This window comes from Wyeomyia smithii, chromosome 2 (genome assembly GCF_029784165.1).
Source record: "Wyeomyia smithii strain HCP4-BCI-WySm-NY-G18 chromosome 2, ASM2978416v1, whole genome shotgun sequence".
Taxonomy (NCBI): Eukaryota; Metazoa; Arthropoda; class Insecta; order Diptera; family Culicidae; genus Wyeomyia; species Wyeomyia smithii.
The window spans coordinates 163,095,682-163,118,218 of NC_073695.1; the positions used below are offsets into that span (position 1 = coordinate 163,095,682).

Sequence of the window (22,537 nt, forward strand, 5' to 3'; positions counted from 1 at the left end):
CTAATATTCATTATTTACTAATATTTATCATAAATACTTAAGCTACTAACAAATCCCCCCTTAAAAAAAAAAGCACGCGAAGTGAGAAGCACTTGAAGTCTCAAAAGTATAAGAGCAGAATCGCGCCGAATGACCTATGGTCGAATATCGACCATTTTTGATTTGGATGAACCTTGCACACGTATTTGGCTTAGCAAACTGAGCGTTTTTCACAGATGGAGAGATTTTTTACACCCATGAGTTATATTCTAAAAGAGCGTATGCCTTTTGGCATAGGTTTTATTCGAAACATTGTAGCCCAGAAACCGTTGGTTGTATAGAAAAACTGCCTGAGAATGAGTTGTAGGGAATTAAAAATGCATCATAAAAAATATACACTGTACAAAAAAAATTTCTGAACAAAAAAATTCAAAATAAACATTGAATTTCAATTTAAAAAAAGAGTTGAATTTTTTTTTTCAATTTTTTTTTAATGAAACTTGACGTTAATACGCAACTTTAAAAAAAGTCCAGGATGGAGAAATGAAAAATAATTTTTTTATGGTAGATTAATTTTTTTTATAAAAATTCTTATTCAAACATTTTTAAAAATATTTGTATTCTGATGATTTTAAAAGATGCAGAGAGTCATTTTGAATCAAAATGCCTTCGGTAGTCACATTCTAAAGGCATCAATTTCCGAGTTATTTTGAATTTAAGCTCGAAAAATTATTAATATTTAGGGAAAATACACGTTTTTCTAAATTTGTCCATGGTTCTCCAGCAAAAACCATACGTTCATTAGAATGCTTGATCAAACATATACAATTCATTATTTGACAACAAAACGATTGGATAAATAACTCAGGCGTTGTACTTTTGCCTGCCTACACGTTCCCCCTTGCCGAATGTTTTATAAAAAAATATGTTTGTCGTTCAACACTACCTACTCGTTTACTAATAATAACTGTTTGTAAAGTACGCTACCAATAACTATTGGGTTACCTATAATATCTGTTTTAGTATATAAATACGATTGCACTTCTCCAGAAGTGTTAGTAACAGTTTGCATTTTGTGAAGATGAAAAAAGTGAAAACGGAATACACCGAGCCCAAGTGCTGTAAACCCTTTCCTGATCGTCGGTGCTCATCAAGCTTACGCAAATTAAACGACAACATTATTGCAAAATTAGAAATATTGAAATATTGAAGTGTAGATTATATTGTATCAAAGTGAAAGATGATGTTTGTACTATTCACGAGAACACTGAATTGATGATACACATTCTAAAGAAATATTCATTCCAAAATGATTCTATATTTTACTTTGAACAACTATTATGTTTCTCAACTACTCGATCCAAATATTGTTCTTTCAAAATATTTTTTTTTATTAAAACAGTTTTTTTAAAGAACTTGCGGAACGTTGTGTGAGTAAAATACCTTTCGAAAAGTGGATTGCAACAGATCGATGTAATCTAGAGCAGTAGCGTAGCTAGGGGCTTGTGGTACCAATTGATGAATCAGTATCTTATTTTTGTGAGAAGTTGGAAAAGTTGATAACCCACTATTACATAAAAACTCAGCAGTCGACTTACATGAAAATAATTTGAAAGTTGGTGAAGTTGTTATAGTGTGTGATTTCTCAGAAAACTATTCATTTGTTCTTCAAGATGCCGCTCAAAGTAGTTATTGGAATAATAGTCAAGCCCCTCTTCGTTGCTTACTATTCAGAATCCGGAACACTTAAGAATATCAGCTTCATCATAATATCGGAAGTACTTCATCATGATACTGTTGCGGTTCAGGTATCCATTGCCAAATTAATGAGCTTTTTGAAAACAAAAATACAGTTGAAAAAAGCGATATCTATGTCTGATGGAGCTGCCTCACAATATAAAAATAGAAAAAAACCTTGCAAGTCTTTGCAAGTTCAAAACAAAATATAACGTCGAAGCAGAGTGGCATTTTTTGCGACTTCTCATGGTAAAGGCCCATACGATGCAATTTAAGGCACATTAAAACGAATGGCAAGAAATGCAAGTTTAGCTAAAGAACATGAACATCCCATTACAAGCGCAAAAGAATTGCATGATAGAAACCAGATCTCTGAATTGAAAATGGCGTCTGGCCTCGATTCCCGGTTGTTGGATATCATTTCAGTTTCGATTAACCATTTAATAGTGGAATACACCTCAGAAACGAAGCGAACAATATCAATCAGATCATCTACGTTACGTTACGGAGTTTCGCATTCTTATATTAGATAGTTGCGGTGTTGGGTGTCCCATAATTATTATTTTGGGTAAAAAGGGCTGAGATTATCAGACTAGTTTCGATTTCTGAGAATCAAAATGTGAGTATTAATCTAGATTAACAAATGATATATTTCGCATGAGGAAGGCCAGATCACACCACTAGGTGGATAGATTCGTATTTTTTATTTTGTTCTATCGCAGTTCACATTTTGCTCTCTATCCGGTTTCCTTTTCGGTTTTTTCCTATACTTCTTGTTTCACAGAATAAATGATGTCCAAAATATATTTTTTCACGTTCTTTTTAAATACATTTTGGACAGTGCTAATTTAACCCTTAAATGCGCACGACTTTAAAAAATCATCTAAAAACATAAAATCTTTGCTTAACAGTTTAATTGCTCTAAAACTAACCAATATGCATAAAAAATTAAAAGATTTACTTTTTAATGTGCAAATATTACCATGTTGTTTTTAAACAACACTGTGACTTTATGGCAGAATAAAGTCGAAACAATTACTTTTGTTAACAGTAACTTTAAAATTAACCTTTTGTTAGTATAATTACTGATAATTCAGACATTTCCACTAATCACTAACCTAATTTTAAAATTTATTTACAAAGACAGTCAGCACCAGTCGGGAATATCGTTTTTTTTTCGTTTCCGAGATTTTGACAGCAAAAATAAAAACAAAAGATTCAAATACAGTACTTCCAGCTGTTAAGTTTTCTTCGTTAGAGTCAAGAGAGCTGTTCTAATGAATTAGATTTCTAAAAAATACTAAAATACGTATATTTTAAAACGTTTTTAGTAGTGTTGTTTCAAAACAACATTGCGCATTTGAGGGTTAAATGTTTTAAGTGATTTTCTAAGAGTATTAAGTAAACAAAAATGTGCATTGACTTAATATGACAGCGGTAAGTCAACTAGTTCGACGGTGTTGCTTTTCTTTTAAGATCTCTAGCTTCTTGAAGTGTTCTTCTGTTCTCTTGATTGCGGCTGTAAAATGAAAGTCAAGTGGCAATGATTTTTAACTTATGATATTTTTTCTGTAATTATGAAATATTTCGTCCAGATTACCATACGCTGAAGAACAACAGTTCTGTTATTCATTCAGAATATTGTTACGAAAATTATATGCTTTAGTTATGTAAAAAAGCTGATAATACACCCAGCTCGTCCAAAATATATGCATGTCCAAATATATTATCTACTCTAGTTATTTTCTGATTTGATCTAGATTTATTGTCCAATTTGCTTTCAAATATTTTCAGAACAGTTTGGATAATGAAGACGATGAAGAAGGTTACAAACCGAGTTATAATTCTGTTCATTTGCTATGCTCAAATTATACAATTCTCAAGTAGCACGACGGCACTGGAATCACAGGTAAAGAAGTAGACTCAGTAAGTACCTGAAGTATCAGGCGTGATTCTATAAAGTTTAATTAATTTGTAAATTGCTTACATATAAATGTTTGTTAATTATTTTTCTTTCTCTTTTGTTACTTTCAACAGTTCATTCTAAAAGTTTACATTTTCCAGCTAGTTATTGAGTTTTGGAGCGATAACACTTTCTATGTACCTACCTATTTTATAGAAAACGGTTTTTAGTAACATTTCAAGAGCCCTTACAAATGAAAGAAAAAATTAACTATTCTTGGGCAAAAACGAATTTCAATCGAAAGTTTTAGATTCAGAATAAGCAAACTTGTTTGCTAAACAGTTTCAGAGGCTAGACAATATTACATTTGAGTTTTTACATATAATGTATGTATTTGTAAACGCTTAGATTGCATTGCGTATTTATTGGATCCTAAACTGCCGGTAACCGCATGTCAGTCCCATCTGTAATTTTGTCGATTCTGAGTTAGCATCGGATTTTGGCTTATCTTTGAGTGTATTTTCAGATGTACCGATAAAAAATAGTGGTTTGTTCAACAAAAGTGAAAATCAATACCAAGTCGAATTGTCCCAATATGAAAAGTAACCGCAAGTCAGCCCCAGAGGAAAAATAAGCGGAAGTCAGTCCCAATTTAAAAAAAAACATGCATAATAGGTTCAATAAAATGGATGGGGAGTGGAGGAGAGAAGTTTGATATGACCGTTCATAAAAAAATTTAGTTATCTAGTAACAATTATCAATTATTGGGATTATTTTTAAGTTTAAATTGGTGATGAATTTCTATGCAGCAATTTCCTGCTAATACGAATTCATGTCTATTTTTTCATGGTTCGCTTCTTCGTGAATCTATCAGGAAAATCGAAGGATTGACGGCTTTTCACGGCAACGAATAACAACACGTCAACACACACTATAGTATCAACATGGTAATGTGACTGACTTGCGGTTACTTTTCTCTTCGGTGTAGAATGTAACGGCAAGTCAGTCATACTCAATGTTTTTATCATGATATCAATGATTTCAGTGATTTTTACAACGTAATTAGTGAGGCTAGTATGCAAACTATATTTTAGCAAGAATATTGTAAAAATAATTCATCTTGAATAGGTGATAACTGAGCGTGAATAAAATATCTTTCGATGCTGTTTTCTCGATTTCATATTTTTACAGATGAGACTTGCGGTTACCGGCAGTAAAGGGGAGGGAAAAGGCAAAAACATCATATCAAGAAGACTGACATCTCTGGATCGATCCTATACAAATGACAAGCGTCAAATTAAACAGCGCACTCCATCTGTTGAAGGTGGAAGTTTGCATCGCTGCGAAGACAGAGTGGGCGTATGTGGTGGTCCAATCTGTGCGATCGGCTTGCATTCGCATAGCCAGCACACACACTAGCATGCGTCAGTTCCACTTTTACTCGAAAGACTGCGCTGCCAAAACTGTCACTCAATCTCAGGCAGAGTTCCCAGTCTTCTTGATATGATGTTTTTGGAAAAGGAAGGTGAAATTCATGTGGAAGGTGGAAGGTGAAATTCATTTGAAAAAGGCTGCGTACGACTATAAACAATGAAAGACGGTCAAATTTGGCAATTAGTTGCGTAGACGTTGCAGTTACTTACTTTACTTTCATGGCGACAGATCATTAAGATCCTATGCCTAATCCAGAATACGTCTCCACAAAACTCGGTCTTGGGCTGCTACTCCCCAGTCTCCCCTTACACCCGCTGCTCTGGCATCCTCGTCGACAGCACACATCCAACGCGTGCGCGGTCTGCCTCGAAGTCGTCGGCCTCTATCCGGTTCTCTACTAAATATTATTTTTGCCGGTCGCTCATCCGCCATCCGTGCTACATGGCCAGCCCACTGTAACCTGCCGTGTTTCATCAGCTTGACAATATCAGCGTGTTTGTATACTTCGTACAGCTCGTTATTCATGCGCCTGCGCCACACCCCGTTCTCTAGTTTGCCTCCGAGTATTGATCGCAGGATTCTACGCTCGAAGACCCCAAGCGCTCGTCAATCGGCCTCCTTCCACGTCCACGATTCGTGTCCGTAGAGCGCCACCAGGAGGATCAGAGCGCATTTCGTACGGATCTGTAGGCTACGGGACCTAAGCTGGCTACGCAATCCGTAATAAGCCCTATTCGCCGCCGCAATCCGCCTCTTCACCTCGCGGCTCACCTCGTTGTCACATGTCACGAGAGTACCAAGATAAATAAATTCGTCGACCACTTCGAAAGTATCCCCATCCATCTCCACCGCAGCACCAACACCCGTAGAACTACCACGCTCTCTGCCCGCCACCATGTACTTTGTTTTGGCAGTGTTTATGGTGAGTCCAATTCTCGCAGCTTCCCTTTTGAGAGCCGTAAAGGCCTCCTCAACTGCTCTACGGTTGACACCAATTATATCAATGTTGTCCGCAAAGCCCAGAAGCATGTGAGACTTAGTGATGATGGTGCCGCTCCTCTGCACACCTGCCCTTCGTATCGCACCTTCCAAAGCTATGTTGAACAGCAAGTTCGAGAGCTCGTCCCCTTGCTTCAGACCATCTAACGTCACAAACGCGTCCGAAAATTCGCCCGCTGTCCCGACGCATGATGTGAAACCGTCGAGCGTCGCACGTATCAGTTTAATCAGTTTAGTTGGGAAACCATGTTCTAGCATTATTTGCCACAGCTCGTTGCGTTTCACTGTATCGTACGCCGCTCGAAAGTCTATAAACAGATGATGTGTCTGCAGGTTGTGTTCTCGAAACTTGTCGAGGATCTGTCTCAAGGTGAACATCTGGTCCGTTGTAGATCGCCCCACTCGAAAACCGCATTGGTATTCGCCAACAAAGACTTCCTGCAACGGCCTCAGTCGCTGGAACAGGATACGGGAGAGAATTTTGTAAGCGGAATTGAGGAGGGTTATGCCTCGATAATTACTACACTCGAGTCTATGTCCCTTCTTGTAGATACGGCATATGAGTCCTTCCAACCAGTCCGTAGGTAGTTGTTCCTCAGACCATACCCTTAGGATAATCTGGTGAATTGCACTACACAGCCGCTCGCTCCCAACTTTGAAAAGTTCGGCCGGTAAGCCGTCCTTCCCAGCGGCTTTGTTGTTTTTTTGCTCTTTGCAAGCATTCTTCACCTCGTCCAATGTTGGTGGGTCCACAGCTTGTCCGTCCTCCCCAATTTCTATCCTGTTCCCCTCGACGACTCTCCTCCCTTCCTCGCCGTTCAACACCACCTCGAAATGTTGCTTCCAACGCCTGGCCACCTGCGATTTATCGGTAATCAGGTTCCCCTCCCTGTCATTGCACATGGCAGGTACTGGCACGGTCCGGTTCCTGATTCCGTTGATCGTTCTATATAAGCTCCTCGTGTCGTGCCTGGTGAAGCAATTCTCCGCCTCCGCGAGGACGCGATCGTAGTGCTCACGTTTCTTACGGCGATGAAGCCTCTTTTCGGCAGCTCTTGCCTCCCGGTATTTCTCCCGCATCTGACGCGTTACACGATTAGCTGCTACTAACGCGTTGGCGTAGGCTCGATTCTTCTCCTCCGTCACCTCTAGGCACTCAGCATCGAACCACCCACTACGCGTGGTTCCCGTTGTCATGCCTATCACCTCTCGCGCTGTTCCGCTGACCGCATCATGGATGTGCTTCCACTGCTCATTCAGGTCCACTCCAGCTGGTCCACAGATCCGTCTATCAACTTTCCGAGTATACTCTGCAGCAACTCCTTCCGCTGATAACCTCTGGATGTCCAGATGTATCTTCCTCGCCGATCTCGATTTAAATACATTGGACAACCGGGCGCGAATCTTGCCTACCACGAGATAGTGATCCGAGTCGATGTTTGGCCCTCAAAAGGACCGCACATCTATGACGTCTGAGAAGTTTCGGCCGTCGATCAGCATGTGGTCGATCTGAGAGCAGGCCTCTCCGTTGGGGTGTCTCCAGGTGGGCTTCCGAATATTCAGACGTGCAAAATGGGTGCTACAGATGGCCATTCCCCTGGCCGCGGCGAAGTTCACTAGCCTCAAGCCGTTGTCGTTGGTGGTAGAGTGGAGGCTTTCCCTACCAATAAAGGGACGAAATAACTCCTCTCGTCCGACTTGTGCGTTCGTATCTCCGATGACGATCTTTATGTCGTGTTGTGGGCACTCTCCATACGTTTTCTCGAGAAGCTCATAGAACTCATAGAACTCCTGTAATTGAAGAATCTGCCCTTGATCCTCAATACGCATAGACGGTCATTAATAGGCCTCCACCAAATAACACGCTTCTTTTGGTTTCCAAGTAGTACGAAACCGACGCCCCGTTCCGCTCTATCGCCGCCACTGTAGTAGATGTGATACTTGAAAGAAGTGTCCGTGGTCGGATCGACCGCCCGGAATTCAAGTTCCCCGGTTTTGGGCCAACGCACCTCTTGTATGGCTGCTACCTCCACTTTTGCCTTCCGTATCTCTCTGGCCAAGATGCCCACGCGTGCCGGTTCGAGCAGAGTCCTAACATTCCAAGTACCAAGTTTCCAATCGTTGTCCTTTTTCGTTTGCCTAGGTCTATACCGATTGTTCCGATTCGTATCATTCTCTGGATTGTTCGTAGTATGTTTATTTTCAGCATGCTGCCTTACTAGGGCTGCGATGCCTAGTCTCGCGACGGGGCTGCCGTCTTGGGTGTAGCTGGCGAGACACCGCATTTCATAGTTCAGCCGTCCGCTCCGGATCAGTCGCTGTTTGAGCCGCCCCTGACCTGGGGAACAGACGCTCAGGCAAGCTGCTCTCCAAGGAGAACAACTCCCCCTTCCCTGTCAGCATACGACCAAATTCCCACCGGTTCACCGATCTTCCCTTGATTGCTCGTATCCCAGTCGGTACCACGTGGAGGTAGGGATAGGAGTTGCTGGGCATTATGCTATGGACCACACTGGGGTTTATTTTATGCCAACTAGTACGGGTGTACTGCTGGTACGCCATGCCCAGCCGTTTGCCAACTAGACGTTGCAGTTATATTGTTGATAAATTTCCAGCAAAGAAACCTAGAGAAGAAATGCTCTAAAAACTTGAGCACCGGGCCAAGTTGACAAGTGTAACGTTGTGAACACTTTCTCAGAATTTTTCTTCGAAGAGGCACGTCTGTTTGTCTGTGCCACAAGTTTGGGAAACATGTTACCTGTCGATCAAGATGCTTTTCATTATTACTTGTTGCAAAAATATTTCAATTGTTATACCACAAGTTTGGGGCAACCTTCACCCTTCGTTCAAGACAATGGTGAACCAAAATCCGTTCAGTGGCCGTAAGGTTATATGCATTTGAGAAGGGCATCCACACAGCATGTCACCCTGCTAAAATATGAACTCTATCAACAATATTGTCGTTTAAAAGCATTCAGGAAATTGCGGTTTTCCATATTTTTATAATACTTATCATCATGTATCTCTTATATGGATTCAAAAATTTGTAGTCGTCGTTCGTCTAGTATCTTCAAATTATTTTTACTATAAATAATCTAAATGATGATGTTCGCAGAAAACATATCAACACACTGCTTATTATATCGTCATAAAGTCATTAAGTAATTCAATTTAAGAACATATAGTTTATTTACAGGATATGCGTAAGAAAAGGAGTTTGAGTCTCAATGGTAAAAGTATAACAAGTTATTCACATATCAATCATATTGATAATGATGTAACCACATCTTCGCCTTCATTAGAGTCGTTAAACAACGTTGCTAGTTCAAACATGGAGGATAATGAAGCGATGGATGCATTTGATGAAAAATCTGATCTGTTTCGGTAGTTTACTCCGTAAGTTATCATATCGTCTTGAATATTATTTGAAAATTTTTTCCAGTAATACCGTGAACTCATGGATTCCCGAAAGTGTATTTGAAAGTGTAGAAGGAGCTGAACCACTTGAGACTGATAATGATTATCGGGTTAGTGTGTATTTTATTCGATGTGTTTACTGTGTACACAATAAAATTGTTATATCCGAGTAGTAGATAAAAAACTTTTGAAATTTGTTTTTATTTGGGAAAATAATCCGGCTCTACATATAATTCAGCGTAGGTGTGTAATTACTATATGTACTTTCCTTTTCCAGGACCTACGTGGAAAAAAGTTCTTTTCAATGTTTCCATTAAGATCAAGCCCAAAGAGAGCACCTTCGGGATTTGTAGGTTTGAGGGGAAAAAAATTGTACAGTGAAGTAAAACGTGCCCCATCGGGGTTCATGGGTAAGTTAGCTATATATTTTGCCAGATTATTTTGAGCGTACTACAGCGATTTTTCTACCATAGGGGTGCGTGGTAAAAAATATAATTATATTAATTCGAACCAGTTATCGAGTGCACCGGCTGACTTAGAGTTTTACGACTTACTAAAAAAAGAAGAAAAAATACTGAAAGCCATTTACGACATAAACTCTGTTGATAACGAACAACACTCGTATGACGCATCTATCCTAAATGCTGAAAAACGTGTGCCACACGGATTTTTGGGACTTCGTGGCAAGAAGCTTTTTGATCAACCATACCAACTTTGGGAGGAAAAACGAGCACCATCTGGATTTGTAGGTAAGAAGATATATATACATATATAAATATATATATATATATATATATATATATATATATATATATATATATATATATATATATATATATATATATATATATATATATATATATATATATATATATATATATATATATATATATATATATATATATATATATATATATATATATATATATATATATATATATATATATATATATATATATATATATATATATATATATATATATATATATATATATATATATATATATATATATATATATATATATATATATATATATATATATATATATATATATATATATATATATATATATTAGGGGGGGAATCGTTATATGGAAAAAACGAAACTTGAAAGCAGAAAGCCAGAGCCAAGTTTTTTTTGTTCTGTTTGGGGCACCAAACAATCCTGAATTTATTGCAAGTCGATTGGTTTTGTCTCCGCTTGGCGCATAGCATTTTAAATTTATATTGAGATTTGTATGGAAAAACCAACTTTTTTGCATTTTCCATTCTAAAAAGCTCAAAATGGCTCAAACCATAGGTTTCATGACTTCAAAAGGTAGGTTGTTTAATACCTAATAACTTGGCCGAAGATACTAAAGAGCTAGGGTGTGCCAAAAAAATAATAGAGCTGTTCAAAGTTGAGTATGTCGAAATTTATGTTGCAAATCATTTTTTCTGCCAACACTGCCAGTGTACCGGCGTCAGTCGTATTTCCATAAGAAGTTACCTCTGAAACACGTTGTAGATTCTATCTACGCCTAGAATATTGGCCTAAATTTGTTCACTTGATCCAGCTGAGTGTATAAACTCGTTACGACAGGTTACTTCTGATGGGAATTCTTCTGACGCCGGTACATTGGTAATGTTGGCAGGAAAGAAGATTTTCTGCATTTAAATCGACATACTCAACTTTGAACAGCTATAGCTCTTCTTAGGGATATCCTAGCTCTTTAGTGTCTTCTACAAAGTTGTTAGGCATCTAAAATACTATACTTTTACATGATGTAGTGCATCATTAGAGCATTATTGAGCCCTATAGAAAGGTAAATGCAAAAAAGTAGGTTTCCACATATAAATTTTCACACACATTTGAAATGCAATGCGCCAAGCGGAGACAAGACCAATCGACTTCAGATAAGTTTAGGGTTGTTTGAAATCCTAAAAGGAACCAAAAAAGCTTGGCTCTGGAAAATCGATCATTTTTCCCCACCCTAATATATATATGTGTCATATAGTGTCATACGAACGAGCCATCTCTCAAACTTACAAATAACAAACTTAATAACAATTTGATATGTGGCTCAAAAGTTATGGAAAGAAAATAAATTCAAAGACTCTTTAAAACTATACCTGCTTTGATCGATATATGTGGCCTCAACATAATTTAAATAGGGTATCGTGCTACTTGAACGTTCCAAATTCATTGATTCCTTGCGATGTGTTTAAAGTCTGCAAATGCACGACGAATCCGCCATAGGATATGATCAAAGTCAAATAACAAATCGTTTGAAATGATTGGTTTTATCGAAATGACAACATCCTCGACTTTTGGCTTTGTACATCGCCCTTATTCTGAATATATTCATTAGGGTGGGGAAAAGTGATCGATTTTCCAGAACTAAGTTTTTTTGGTTCCTTTTGGGATCCCAAACAACCCTAAGCTTACCTGATTGGTTTTGTCTCCGCTTGGCGCATTGCATTTCAAATTTGTATGAAAATTCATAAGGGAAAACCTACTTTTTTGCATTTATCTTTCTAGAGTGCTCAATGATGCTAAAATAATGCATTACATTATGTTAAAGTATAGTATTTTAGATGCCTAACAACTTTGCAGAAGATGCTGAAGAGCTAGAATGACCCTAAGAAGAGCTATAGCTGTTCAAAGTTGAGTATGTCGATTTGAATGCAGAAAATCTTGTTTTCTGCCAACATTACCAATATACCGGCGTCAGTAGGATTTTCATCAGAAGTAACCTGTCGTAACGAGTTTATACACTCAGCTCTACACCAAGCAAACAAATTTAGGTCAATATTCTAGGCGTAAATAGAATCTAGAACGTGTTTCAGAGGTTACTTCTAATGGAAATCTGACTGACGCCGGTACACTGGCAGTGTTGGCAGAAAGCATGATTTGCAACATAAATTTCGACATAATCAACTTTGAACAGATCTAGTATTTTTTTTGGCACACCCTAGCTCTTTAGTGTCTTCGGCCAAGTTGTTGGGCATCAAAAAACCTACCATTTAAAGTCATGAAACCTATGGTTTGAGCCATTTTGAGCTCTTTAGAATGGAACATGCAAAAAAGTAGGTTTTTCCATACAAATTTCCATATAAATTTAAAATGCAATGCGCCAAGTGGAGACAAAACCAATCGACTTCCAATAAATTTAGGATTGTTTGAGGACCCAAATAGAACAAAAAACACTTTGTTCCGGCTTTCTGCTATCCGGTTTCGTTTTTTCCATATAACGATTCCCCACCCTAATATTCATATTGAGTGGTATTCGGTCATTTTCAGCAGATTTTCTGGCATCAATCTGACTTGAGTTATTTTGGTAGTTTCCCAGAAACTAAAAGTGGTCGTTTTTGAATTCAAAATGGTGTCCAGGGTCAATGTTTGGTTTCATTGCATCATCTCGAATGGTTCTTGAGCTGGGCGAAATTCGTGTTTCATTTGTATGGGACCCCTCCCTTATAGAATAGGGAGGGGTGTCAAACCATTATGCACATATTTGTTACCTTTAAAAACATTCACCTGCCAAATTCGGTTCCATTTAGTTGGTTAGCTCTCGAGATGTGCAGAAATTTGTGTTTCATTTGTATGGAACCCCTCCCTTCCAGAAAAAAGAGGGGCGTCCAACTATTATGGACATATTTGTTACCCCTTGAAACATCCACATGCCAAATTCGGTTTCATTTGCTTGGTTTGTTCATGAGTTATGCTGAAATTTATGTTTCATTAGTATGGGACCCCTCACTTCTAGAAGAGAGAGGGGTCTCAAACTATCATAGGAACCTTTATCGGTACCAGAAACCCCTACATACAAATTTTCACGTCGATCGGTTCGATAGTTTTCGAGCCTATTATGGATCAGACAGACAGACAGACCTGACTGCATTTTCATATGTATAGATTACAACATCAATATTTTAGAACCTAAAGAGTGAACATACACTTATTGGATTGAAGCGTTCATGTAAATCTATTTTCACAAATAAAAGTTTGAATGAGAAAGGCTGGGTCTTACCGTTAGGTGGATTAATTTAGGTTTTCTTGGAAAAAATGCAATTTTGCGAAACTTGCTGGAGCCTCAAGGGTATTTTGAATCTTGATGACGTCTAAGGAAAAGTTGTATATAATATAGTGGAGAATAAATCCTCATCATTGGACAATGTATAATCTCATTGTAATACTCTAAAAAATTAGGCGGAATAAAAAAAATACGTATTTTTTGCATAAACAGCGTTTAAAGTTTAGACGGCAGGGTATGGCACTATTGGCACTAGTTTTAAAAGATAGCTTGGAGAAAATGCTTTAAAATACATCTAGTCCGATCCTGCGCAGAGTTGCGCAGAATACCCTTCTTTCGGTGTGTTCGGCACATATCGGACTTTAAAAATGTAAATTTAAATTGCACACTGCAAACCGTCAACTTTCGGAAAAACAGCTGAAAATGATCAAATACCACCCAATATGAGTATCTAACCTCTAAGCTAACCTCAGACACCATTATGAATTGTGTAATGGCAACTTCTGGTTTCTGGAAAACAGCCAAAAATGGCCGATTTCCGTCTAACATGAGTTTCTCCGGGTCTAGAATGATACACAGCAGCTGAAATCGACCACAGACCCCATTTTGGATTCTAGGTTGGCGACTTTCGGTTCCTGGGAAACAGCCGAGAATGATCAAATAACACCCAATATGGGTGTTTCTTCAACCAGACAACAGCCTAAAATAACCAAATACCATCCAATATGAGAGTCTCTGGAACCAGGATGATGCAATTAGCTAACAATTTACGGCAGGCACCATTTTGAATTGCTTAATGGCAACTTCTAGGAAACAGTCGAAAATGACCGAATAATACTTAATATGGATATTCCCGTAATCGGTCTCGTTAATAGTTAAAATATCAAAATTCCTATCAAATATACTTACTGATTATTACAAATTATAGCAAGTTTTGTAAGGTTTTTGGCAGAAAAAGATCAGAATTAGTTAGAATAAACAAATATTTTGTCAATTGAATAACAAGTTTTGCTATAAATATGCTTTAAAAACACACACTTTTGAACATTGAAGTGTATGATAACAGAATTTGATATAATTCTGTGCTTTTTATCATTCTGGCATATCAAGAATATTACAGACTTTGTAATTTCTATCAAGTTCAGATATATTTGTGTTACCCATTTGTTATAATCGTTTGATCGGGTACCACCCAATATGAATATATTCAGAATTGAGGCGATGCACATAAGAGTAAATACGTTCAAAACCTGATCAAAAGTGAACAATTCAAAGTAAATCAACTTTGTATTATAGTGTTTCATTTTGAAGTGTGATGTATGCTTGATCACTTGACAGCTCATCAACATCCAAAAGTTATGTTTACGGTCTTAACGAGAGGTTTGAACCGACCGCAATTAAACAGTTTTTTTCTGCATGATAATGACGCTTTGATACCGTGAGCTAAAATATAACGTTCCGAAGATAAACAAGTGATTTTTAAATTAAACAACGATGGAGATTGTTAAACAAGGTTAATCGAACAGAAATGTATACTTAGCATGTATGCTAGTCTCTCCAAATACCCAGGTGTTTGTCAAAATCAATATAATAAAACCCAAAATATTTGTTTTTATAAGTTAACTCAAAATGGGATAAGTTATCTTTCCGGCAAAATCCGGTTGAACGGCTTATATTACGTGAAAGTGCTAATATTTTTGGTTATAATGGTGAAGAAAAACCTTCCGGATGCTTCCGGTTTCGTGTTTTATCGCTATGTGAAAATAATCAAGAAATTCTTATTTTTTCGCTTCTTGGATAGTTGTAGCCTTGGTTACACAAATGAAACTTTGTCAAACGACTGAAATGTGTACTGAAAAGTCATTTCATGATAAATTTCAAGTATTTGGATGAATTTTGACCAAACTATGACTAAATTTAAATTTCATTATAAAAAATGTCATCCAACACTTTAAGGTGGGTTACATCATTAGTTTTTATCATCACAATATGATACGTTTTCAGTGCAAAAATTTTTTCAAAATAATTATGATCAGGTTTGATGTTCTAAGTGTTCCACTGTGCGATGTACAGAAGCCAAAAGACGAGGATGTTGTCATTTCGATAAAACCAATCATTTCAAACGATTTGTTATTTGACTTTGATCATATCCTATGGCCGATTCGTCGTGCATTTGCAGACTTTAAACACATCGCAAGGAATCAATGAATTTGGAACGTTCAAATAGTACGAGACCACATTTAAATTATGTTGAGGCCGCATATATCGATCGAAGCAGGTATAGTTTCAAATAGTTTTTAAATTTCTTTTCTTTCCATAACTTTTGAGCCACATACATATCAAATTGTTATGAAGTTTGTTATTTGTAAGTTTGAGAGATGACTCGTTCGTATGACACTTGTTATGTTCAAATAAGTCAGGTAATCTTTGAGATAGTAGACTTCCGTAGTTTTATTATCAATTTCATACATAACGGTTGCTTAAGTTCGATTATAATCAAATGAAATGGGAACGTATAGGGCAGCCAAACTTTGAAACCACGTGTTCAATCATAATTCATCAGTTAACCCTTAACTAGCCCGCTCACCTGCTAATAATATTGATCAATTCGGTTGTGTAGTTTCTGAGATAATGAAGTTTCGTGATTTTCACATTTCGGTACATTACAGACGAAGTTACAGTTCGATTAGAGTAAAATTCAATAGGGTGTTATGAGGCAGCTAGACCTTTCATTTGACACCAATTTTGTGGAAATCGGGTCAGCCATCTCTGAGAAAAGTGAGTGAGTCCAAGTAATCTTCGGAATATGTTCCTTTTCATAGCTGGATTTTACATTTTCAAACATAACAGGCAAAGTATTAGTGCGATTGCAAAAAAAATCAATAGGGTCTTATGGGGCAACTAGACCTTCCATTTGACACAAATTTTATGAAAATTGGTCCAGCCATCTCTGAGAAACATGAGTGAGATTAAACAGTCTGTAGAACACGTTTCTTTATAACTTTTGAACCACAAGTTCACTCTTTATAAAACTCAAAAGTTAAAGGTATTTCAGGTAGCCCGTTCATTAAAAATTAGTTTTGTTTAAATTGGTTGTGTAGTTTTCGAGATAATGATGTTTCATGATTTTTACGTTTTGATACATAACCTCTAAACCAAAAAATCCGATTACAATAAAATTGAATAGGGTCTTATGGGACAACAAGACCTTTCATTTGCAATCAATTTCATGAAAATCGGTCCAGCCATCTCTGAGAAAAGTGAGTGAGGATAAAAATCTGCACATACACACACACATACTCACACATACAGAAAATGCTCAGCTCGTCGAGCTGAGTCGAGTGATATATGTCATTCGGCCCTTTGGAGCACTTTTATATCTTCGGTTTTGCAAGTGATTGCTATACCTTTCTAGGAGAAAGGCAAAACGCTAAAAAACGCTGACTCAGTACACTTTTAAAAATCATAGAAAATTCAAATTTAGTCGTAATGCTCCAGAAATTTGGATTCTAACACTTCAATAGTATTCAACTATAGGAAAAATAAAATCGAAATGAAATTCGCATTTTCAATTTTGGGTTGTTGGACAGTGTGCATAGGTTTCATGACTTCAAATGGTAGGTTTGTTGATGCCTAACAACTTGGTCGAAGACACTAAAGAGCTAGGGCGTCTCAAAAAAATACTAGAGCTGTTCAAAGTTAAGTATTTCGAAATTTATGTTGCGAATCATTTTTTCTGCCAACACTGCCAGTGAACCGGCGTTAGTCAGATTTCCATTAGAAGTAACCTCTGAAACACGTTGTAGATTCTACCTACGACTAGAATATTGACCTAAATTTTTTTGCTTGATCCAGCTGAGGTCATAAAATCGTTACGACAGGTTATTTCTGATGGGAATCCTACTGATGCCGGTACATTGGTAATGTTGGCAGAAAACAAGATTTTCTGCATTTAAATCGACATACTCAACTTTGAACAACTATAGCTCTTTTTAGAGACATCCTAGCTCTTCATTATTTGATGAAAAAAAAAACCTTCTACGCATATGGTCAAAATTCAACTACTGCAGAACTATTCACTTTTTCAGTTTTGGTTATGTTTTCTTTTTACGAGGTCTATCACAAGAACTGTGATAGATAGCTCATTTCTTATCATTTGATTTCGTTGGAAAGCTGAGAAAATTTCGTAATCAATAGTGTCTTAAAAACGTCCAACTAGAAAAAAAAGAAGCACTTAAAAACGAACAAATCTGAAATCAAATGGTTTTTGAGAAATAAACTGCAATTTTCTCTCTGAAATGTGTGATAAACATGGATTTTATTGTTAACAAAATTAAACATTGAAATCCACTCTATAAGTTATTTTTTGACATCGACCAGCTAGCTCTATTAGTTTAGCTGCTATTTCACTTTGAAACCAATAATTCGCGCTTTCATTTAGTGTTATTTTTAAAATAGTTTATTTGGCACGGCACGATACAATTTATGTTTAACTGAGCCAAGTACATTTTTTTTTTAATTCTAAATTAGCAGGGAAAAGTGGGAGGCACATTTTTTATATCTCGCGGCCTACTACGAGCTAGTGGGGGTTTAACCCGTAAAGACCCGGGACGGAACTTGTTTTTTGAAAATGCTCGTTCTCAGCACTGGAATGGCCGATTTGGGAAAACTTGGAATTTTATTCAAGGGGAATAGTAGCTCTAAGTTTTGGTTAAGGTGCCACCCCTCTGAACCCCTCCCCGTTTTTGTGAGGCGCAAATGTGTCTGAGTTGTTTTCGAATTTTTCAAACAGATTGAGCAAACACTGGGAATTTTTATACATATCAATTGCTCTATGTATCAAATCATGTCAGTTAGATGAAATATGGTATGTAAGAGTGGATTTTGGAGTTTCTAAATTATTTCAGTACAAAATCACAAAACTACGTATTTTCATAAATATTTAAATAAGAAAATCGTTCTTCAATTTTTAAGCTCTACATTTTTGAAGTAAGCTTTCCTGAATCAATACGCAAAGAAATATTTATTTTAGCAGGCAAATATTGCGAGAAAAACTAGTTTAAATTCACCAAAGTACGTATTTCATGGAAACCTGATTTTCTCAGTCTTCCACAGTAGGTTTCACCTTAGCTCTTCAATTTTCAAGCTCTATATTTCTAGAGTAACGTTTTCTGAATCCAAAGATGCTGAAAGAATTATTCTAGCATGCACAGGTTTAGAGAAAAACGAGTTTGAATTCACAAAAGTACGAGTTCTTATGAAAACTTGATTTTCTCTGAATCTGTGCATGCCAGAAAAAATCTTTCACCATCTTTGGATTCAGGAGACGTAACGTAATTGAAGAGCTAAGTTGAAACCTACCGTGGGAGACTGAAAATCAGGTTTCCATGAAAATACGTACTCTGGTCAATTTAAACTGGTTTTTCTCAAAATGTTTGCATGCTAAAATAAATATTTCATCGCGTATGGATTCAGGAGACCTTACCGCAAAACTGTAGAGCTTAAAACTTGTTGTTTGAATTTTTATAAAAATACGTAGTTTTGTGATTTTGTACTGAAATAATTTTAAAACTCCAAAATTCACTTATAAACACCGTATTTCATCCACTTGACATGATTTGATACATGGAGCAATAAATACGTATGAAAATTCCCAGTGTTTGCTCAATCTGTTTGAAAAATTCGAAAAAAAACTCAGACATATTTGCATCTCACAAAAACGGGGAGGGGTCCAGAGGAGGGGCACCTTAACCAAAACTTAGAGCTACTATTCCCCTTGAATAAAATTCCAAGTTTTCCCAAATCGGCCATTCCAGTGCTGAGAACGAGCATTTTCAAAAAACAAGTTCCGTCCCGGGTCTTTACGGGTTAAGGTGAGAGGAGGGGAGTTACAATTTTGATTTCAACTATATTGAGTTACATGATTTATTTATTTGTACATGGCTAAGCAGTGATGTTCTATTTGAGCAGTTTAGTCTGTGGTGTCTGCGTGAACATAAAGATGCCGAGTCCTCGATTGAGTGTCTCCAGCTTAGTGTATCATCTTCTTTCAGCGTGTAGCGGGAATGGTTATCTAACAAATAGATAGAAGAGTTTCATATTTCAATACCAGCGTGTTTTATGAACACGTATAGCTGTGTCATGTACTGGAGATCACCGCTTCCCAGAATGTCTCTAACGGGTACGTTCGGTTGTTTTCCTCGGGCCCGAAGGGAATCTATAAGCTCAAACCTAACACCACAGTATTCGGTACACGACCAAACAACATGCTCGATGTCATGGTAGCCATCGCCACAAACGCAGTGATTACTGTCTGCAAGCCCTATACGAAAGAGATGCGTGTTTAACGTATAGTGATTGGACATAAGTCTGGACATCACGCGAATGAAGTCCCGACCTACATCCAACCACTTGAACCATGCTTTCGTCGACACCTTAGGAAAAATGGAATGTAGCCTCCGTCCCAGTCATCTGAGTTCCATGATAAATGCCAACTGTTGAGTGTTCTCTGACGCAAAATGCTATAAAATTCATCATAGGCAATTGGTCTTACATAAATGTCGCCATCAATAGCACCCACCTTAGCTAAAGCGTCAGCCTTTTCATTGCCCGGAATGGAACAATGAGATTTATTTAGTGTTGTAAGGATCACAATTTTCTGCTTCATTAAATATATATATATATATATATATATATATATATATATATATATATATATATATATATATGTATATATAAATATATATATATATATATATATATATATATATATATATATATATATATATATATATATATATATATATATATATATATATATATATATATATATATATATATATATATATATATATATGTATATATAAATATATATATATATATATATATATATATATATATATATATATATATATATATATATATATATATATATATATATATATATATATATATATATATATATATATATATATAAAACAAAAACAAAACTCTGGAGATGGGGGCAGATGGGTTGGAAAACCCATTTGCGCGAGGTGGCATCCAGCGGTCTCCGCCTAGAAAAGTGGAGACGGATGCAGTGAAGGTCGCCTGCGCAGACGGCAAAGGCAGTACGCCTACCGGATCTACGCAAGACATCGCGGTGGCTGGTCCACAGCTATTAAAGGCGGTCGGAAGACAGCGGGACACGCTACCGAGGGTAGTGGCCCTGTCTGAGCAGCTCGATGCTATAATCGAGTTTGCGAAAAGTCGCAGCAATACAACGAAGTACTTGAAGCAGGCCCTCTACATGCTTCGGTCCTCCGTCGATGCTGCGAAAAAGGAGCATGCCGAGCTCGAAATGAAAGCTGCGGCTGCGGAGAAAGAGGAGACGAAGGTGACCGAGCTGGCGACGAAGTCGGTCCAAACGGACGCCAGCACGTTTGCGGCGGTTTGCGCGGCAGGGCCAGCTGCCAAACGAACGCGACAGTCCCCGGGATAGACGGCCCCCGGGGCACCAAGTAGCGTTTAATCGCAAACAGGCCTCAGACCGGTGTAGGAGTGGCGCAAGCAACGCCCACGGTGGCAGCCAAGGAGCAAAAGGCTCCCGGTAACCCGTGGGTAACGGTTCCGGGAAGGAGTAGGAACCAAAAAGTGGTGGCACCCGGTTAAAAATCCTGCGACGAAGAAAGTTAAAAATAAGGGCGACGCACTCATCCTTAAGACAGAAGAGTCAAAGTACTCGGAAGTCCTTAAGGCAATGAGAGGCGATGCGAAGCTCAAAGATCTGGGGGCAGATGTGCGTAGCATCCGCCGATCCCGCAAGGGAGAAATGATCGTCGAGCTCAGCAAAGAAGCCAGAAACAAGGGCCCAGCCTATCGGGCATTGGCCCAAGAGGCGCTTGGAGATAGAGTGCAGGTTCGGGCACTCACGTCGCAGGTAACCCTGCAACTTAAATACCTGGACGAAGTCACCGAGGCATGCGAAGTCGTGGATGCCCTCAAGGAGCAGTGCGAAGTGGTTGTGCACGACGAGCAGGTTCCCGGTTCAAGAGATAGTGTCAACTTCAAACGAAGGATACGCGGTTGCCAAGGTGAACGGAGTGTACTACTGCAGCTGCTATGCTCCGCCTCGTTGGTCTACCGAGCAGTTCGCAAGGATGATCGACCGAGCCACCGTGGAGCTGATCGGTCTATCACCGTTGGTAGTGGCGGGCGACTTCAACGCATGGGCAACTGAGTGGGGAAGTCGACGCACAAACCAGAGAGGCCGGATCTTGTTGGAGGCTTTGGCGAAGCTCAACATAGATCTGGCCAACGTCGGCTTGAAGAACACCTTCAGTAGAAACGGCGCGGAGTCGATCATCGATGTGACATTCTGTAGTCCAGGATTGATCACGAACTGGAGGGTAGACGATGGCTACACTCATAGCGACCATTTGGTGGTCTGTTATAGCGTAGACTGTAAAACGAGACCGCATGTGGCGAGTAGAATTAACACTCCAGCTCCTCGCGGGTGGAGGATATCACACTTCAACGAAGAGGTATTTGCGGAAGCAATTAGACTAGAACACGAGGCGAGCAGAACTCGTAACCTGAGCGCTGACCAACTTGTTGCCTTACTTTCGCGGGCGTGCGACGCCACTATGCCTAGGAACCGCCAGCCTAGGCATGGAAGGCCACCAGTCTACTGGTGGACCGACGCGATAGTGGACCTCCGCAGAGCGTGTCTTCAAGCGAGAAGAAGGATTCAACGTGCGCGAACCGACGAAGAAAGAGAAGATCGTCGAGGGGCATTCAGTTCCGCAAGAGCGGCGCTTAAGAGAGCAATAAAAGCTAGTAAACGTGCGTGCTTCGAAAGACTGTGCGCTAGTGCCAACACTAACCCGTGGGGTAACGCCTATAGGATGGTGATGGCCAAGACTAAGGGTGCGATGGCGGATCATAGAGGGACTCTTTCCACGCCACGAGCCAAATCCTTGGCCTCCGGCTGGCAAGTCACTTCACCGACGTTCCAGTATCTCAAACTCAGACCAGAGGTGGTCGGCCAACCTGCCGAACACCCAATATATGA

The 22,537-nt window shown here is 38.4% G+C and overlaps 1 protein-coding gene across 4 annotated transcripts in view; it reads left to right on the plus strand.

The window, feature by feature from the left end:
- Window positions 1-22,537, plus strand: part of LOC129726109 (tachykinins) — a 114,562-nt gene that overhangs the window by 53,034 nt on the left and 38,991 nt on the right. For 2 of the 4 annotated variants that reach the window (XM_055682761.1, XM_055682763.1), the window contains 5 exons: window positions 3,511-3,625; window positions 9,249-9,436; window positions 9,495-9,579; window positions 9,747-9,879; window positions 9,943-10,218. In XM_055682761.1, the coding sequence (XP_055538736.1) occupies window positions 3,524-3,625; window positions 9,249-9,436; window positions 9,495-9,579; window positions 9,747-9,879; window positions 9,943-10,218 (784 nt within the window). In that variant the 5' untranslated portion in view covers window positions 3,511-3,523. The remainder of the gene's footprint in view (window positions 1-3,510; window positions 3,626-9,248; window positions 9,437-9,494; window positions 9,580-9,746; window positions 9,880-9,942; window positions 10,219-22,537) is intronic. The other 2 variants (XM_055682762.1, XM_055682765.1) reach the window with 2 other exon arrangements.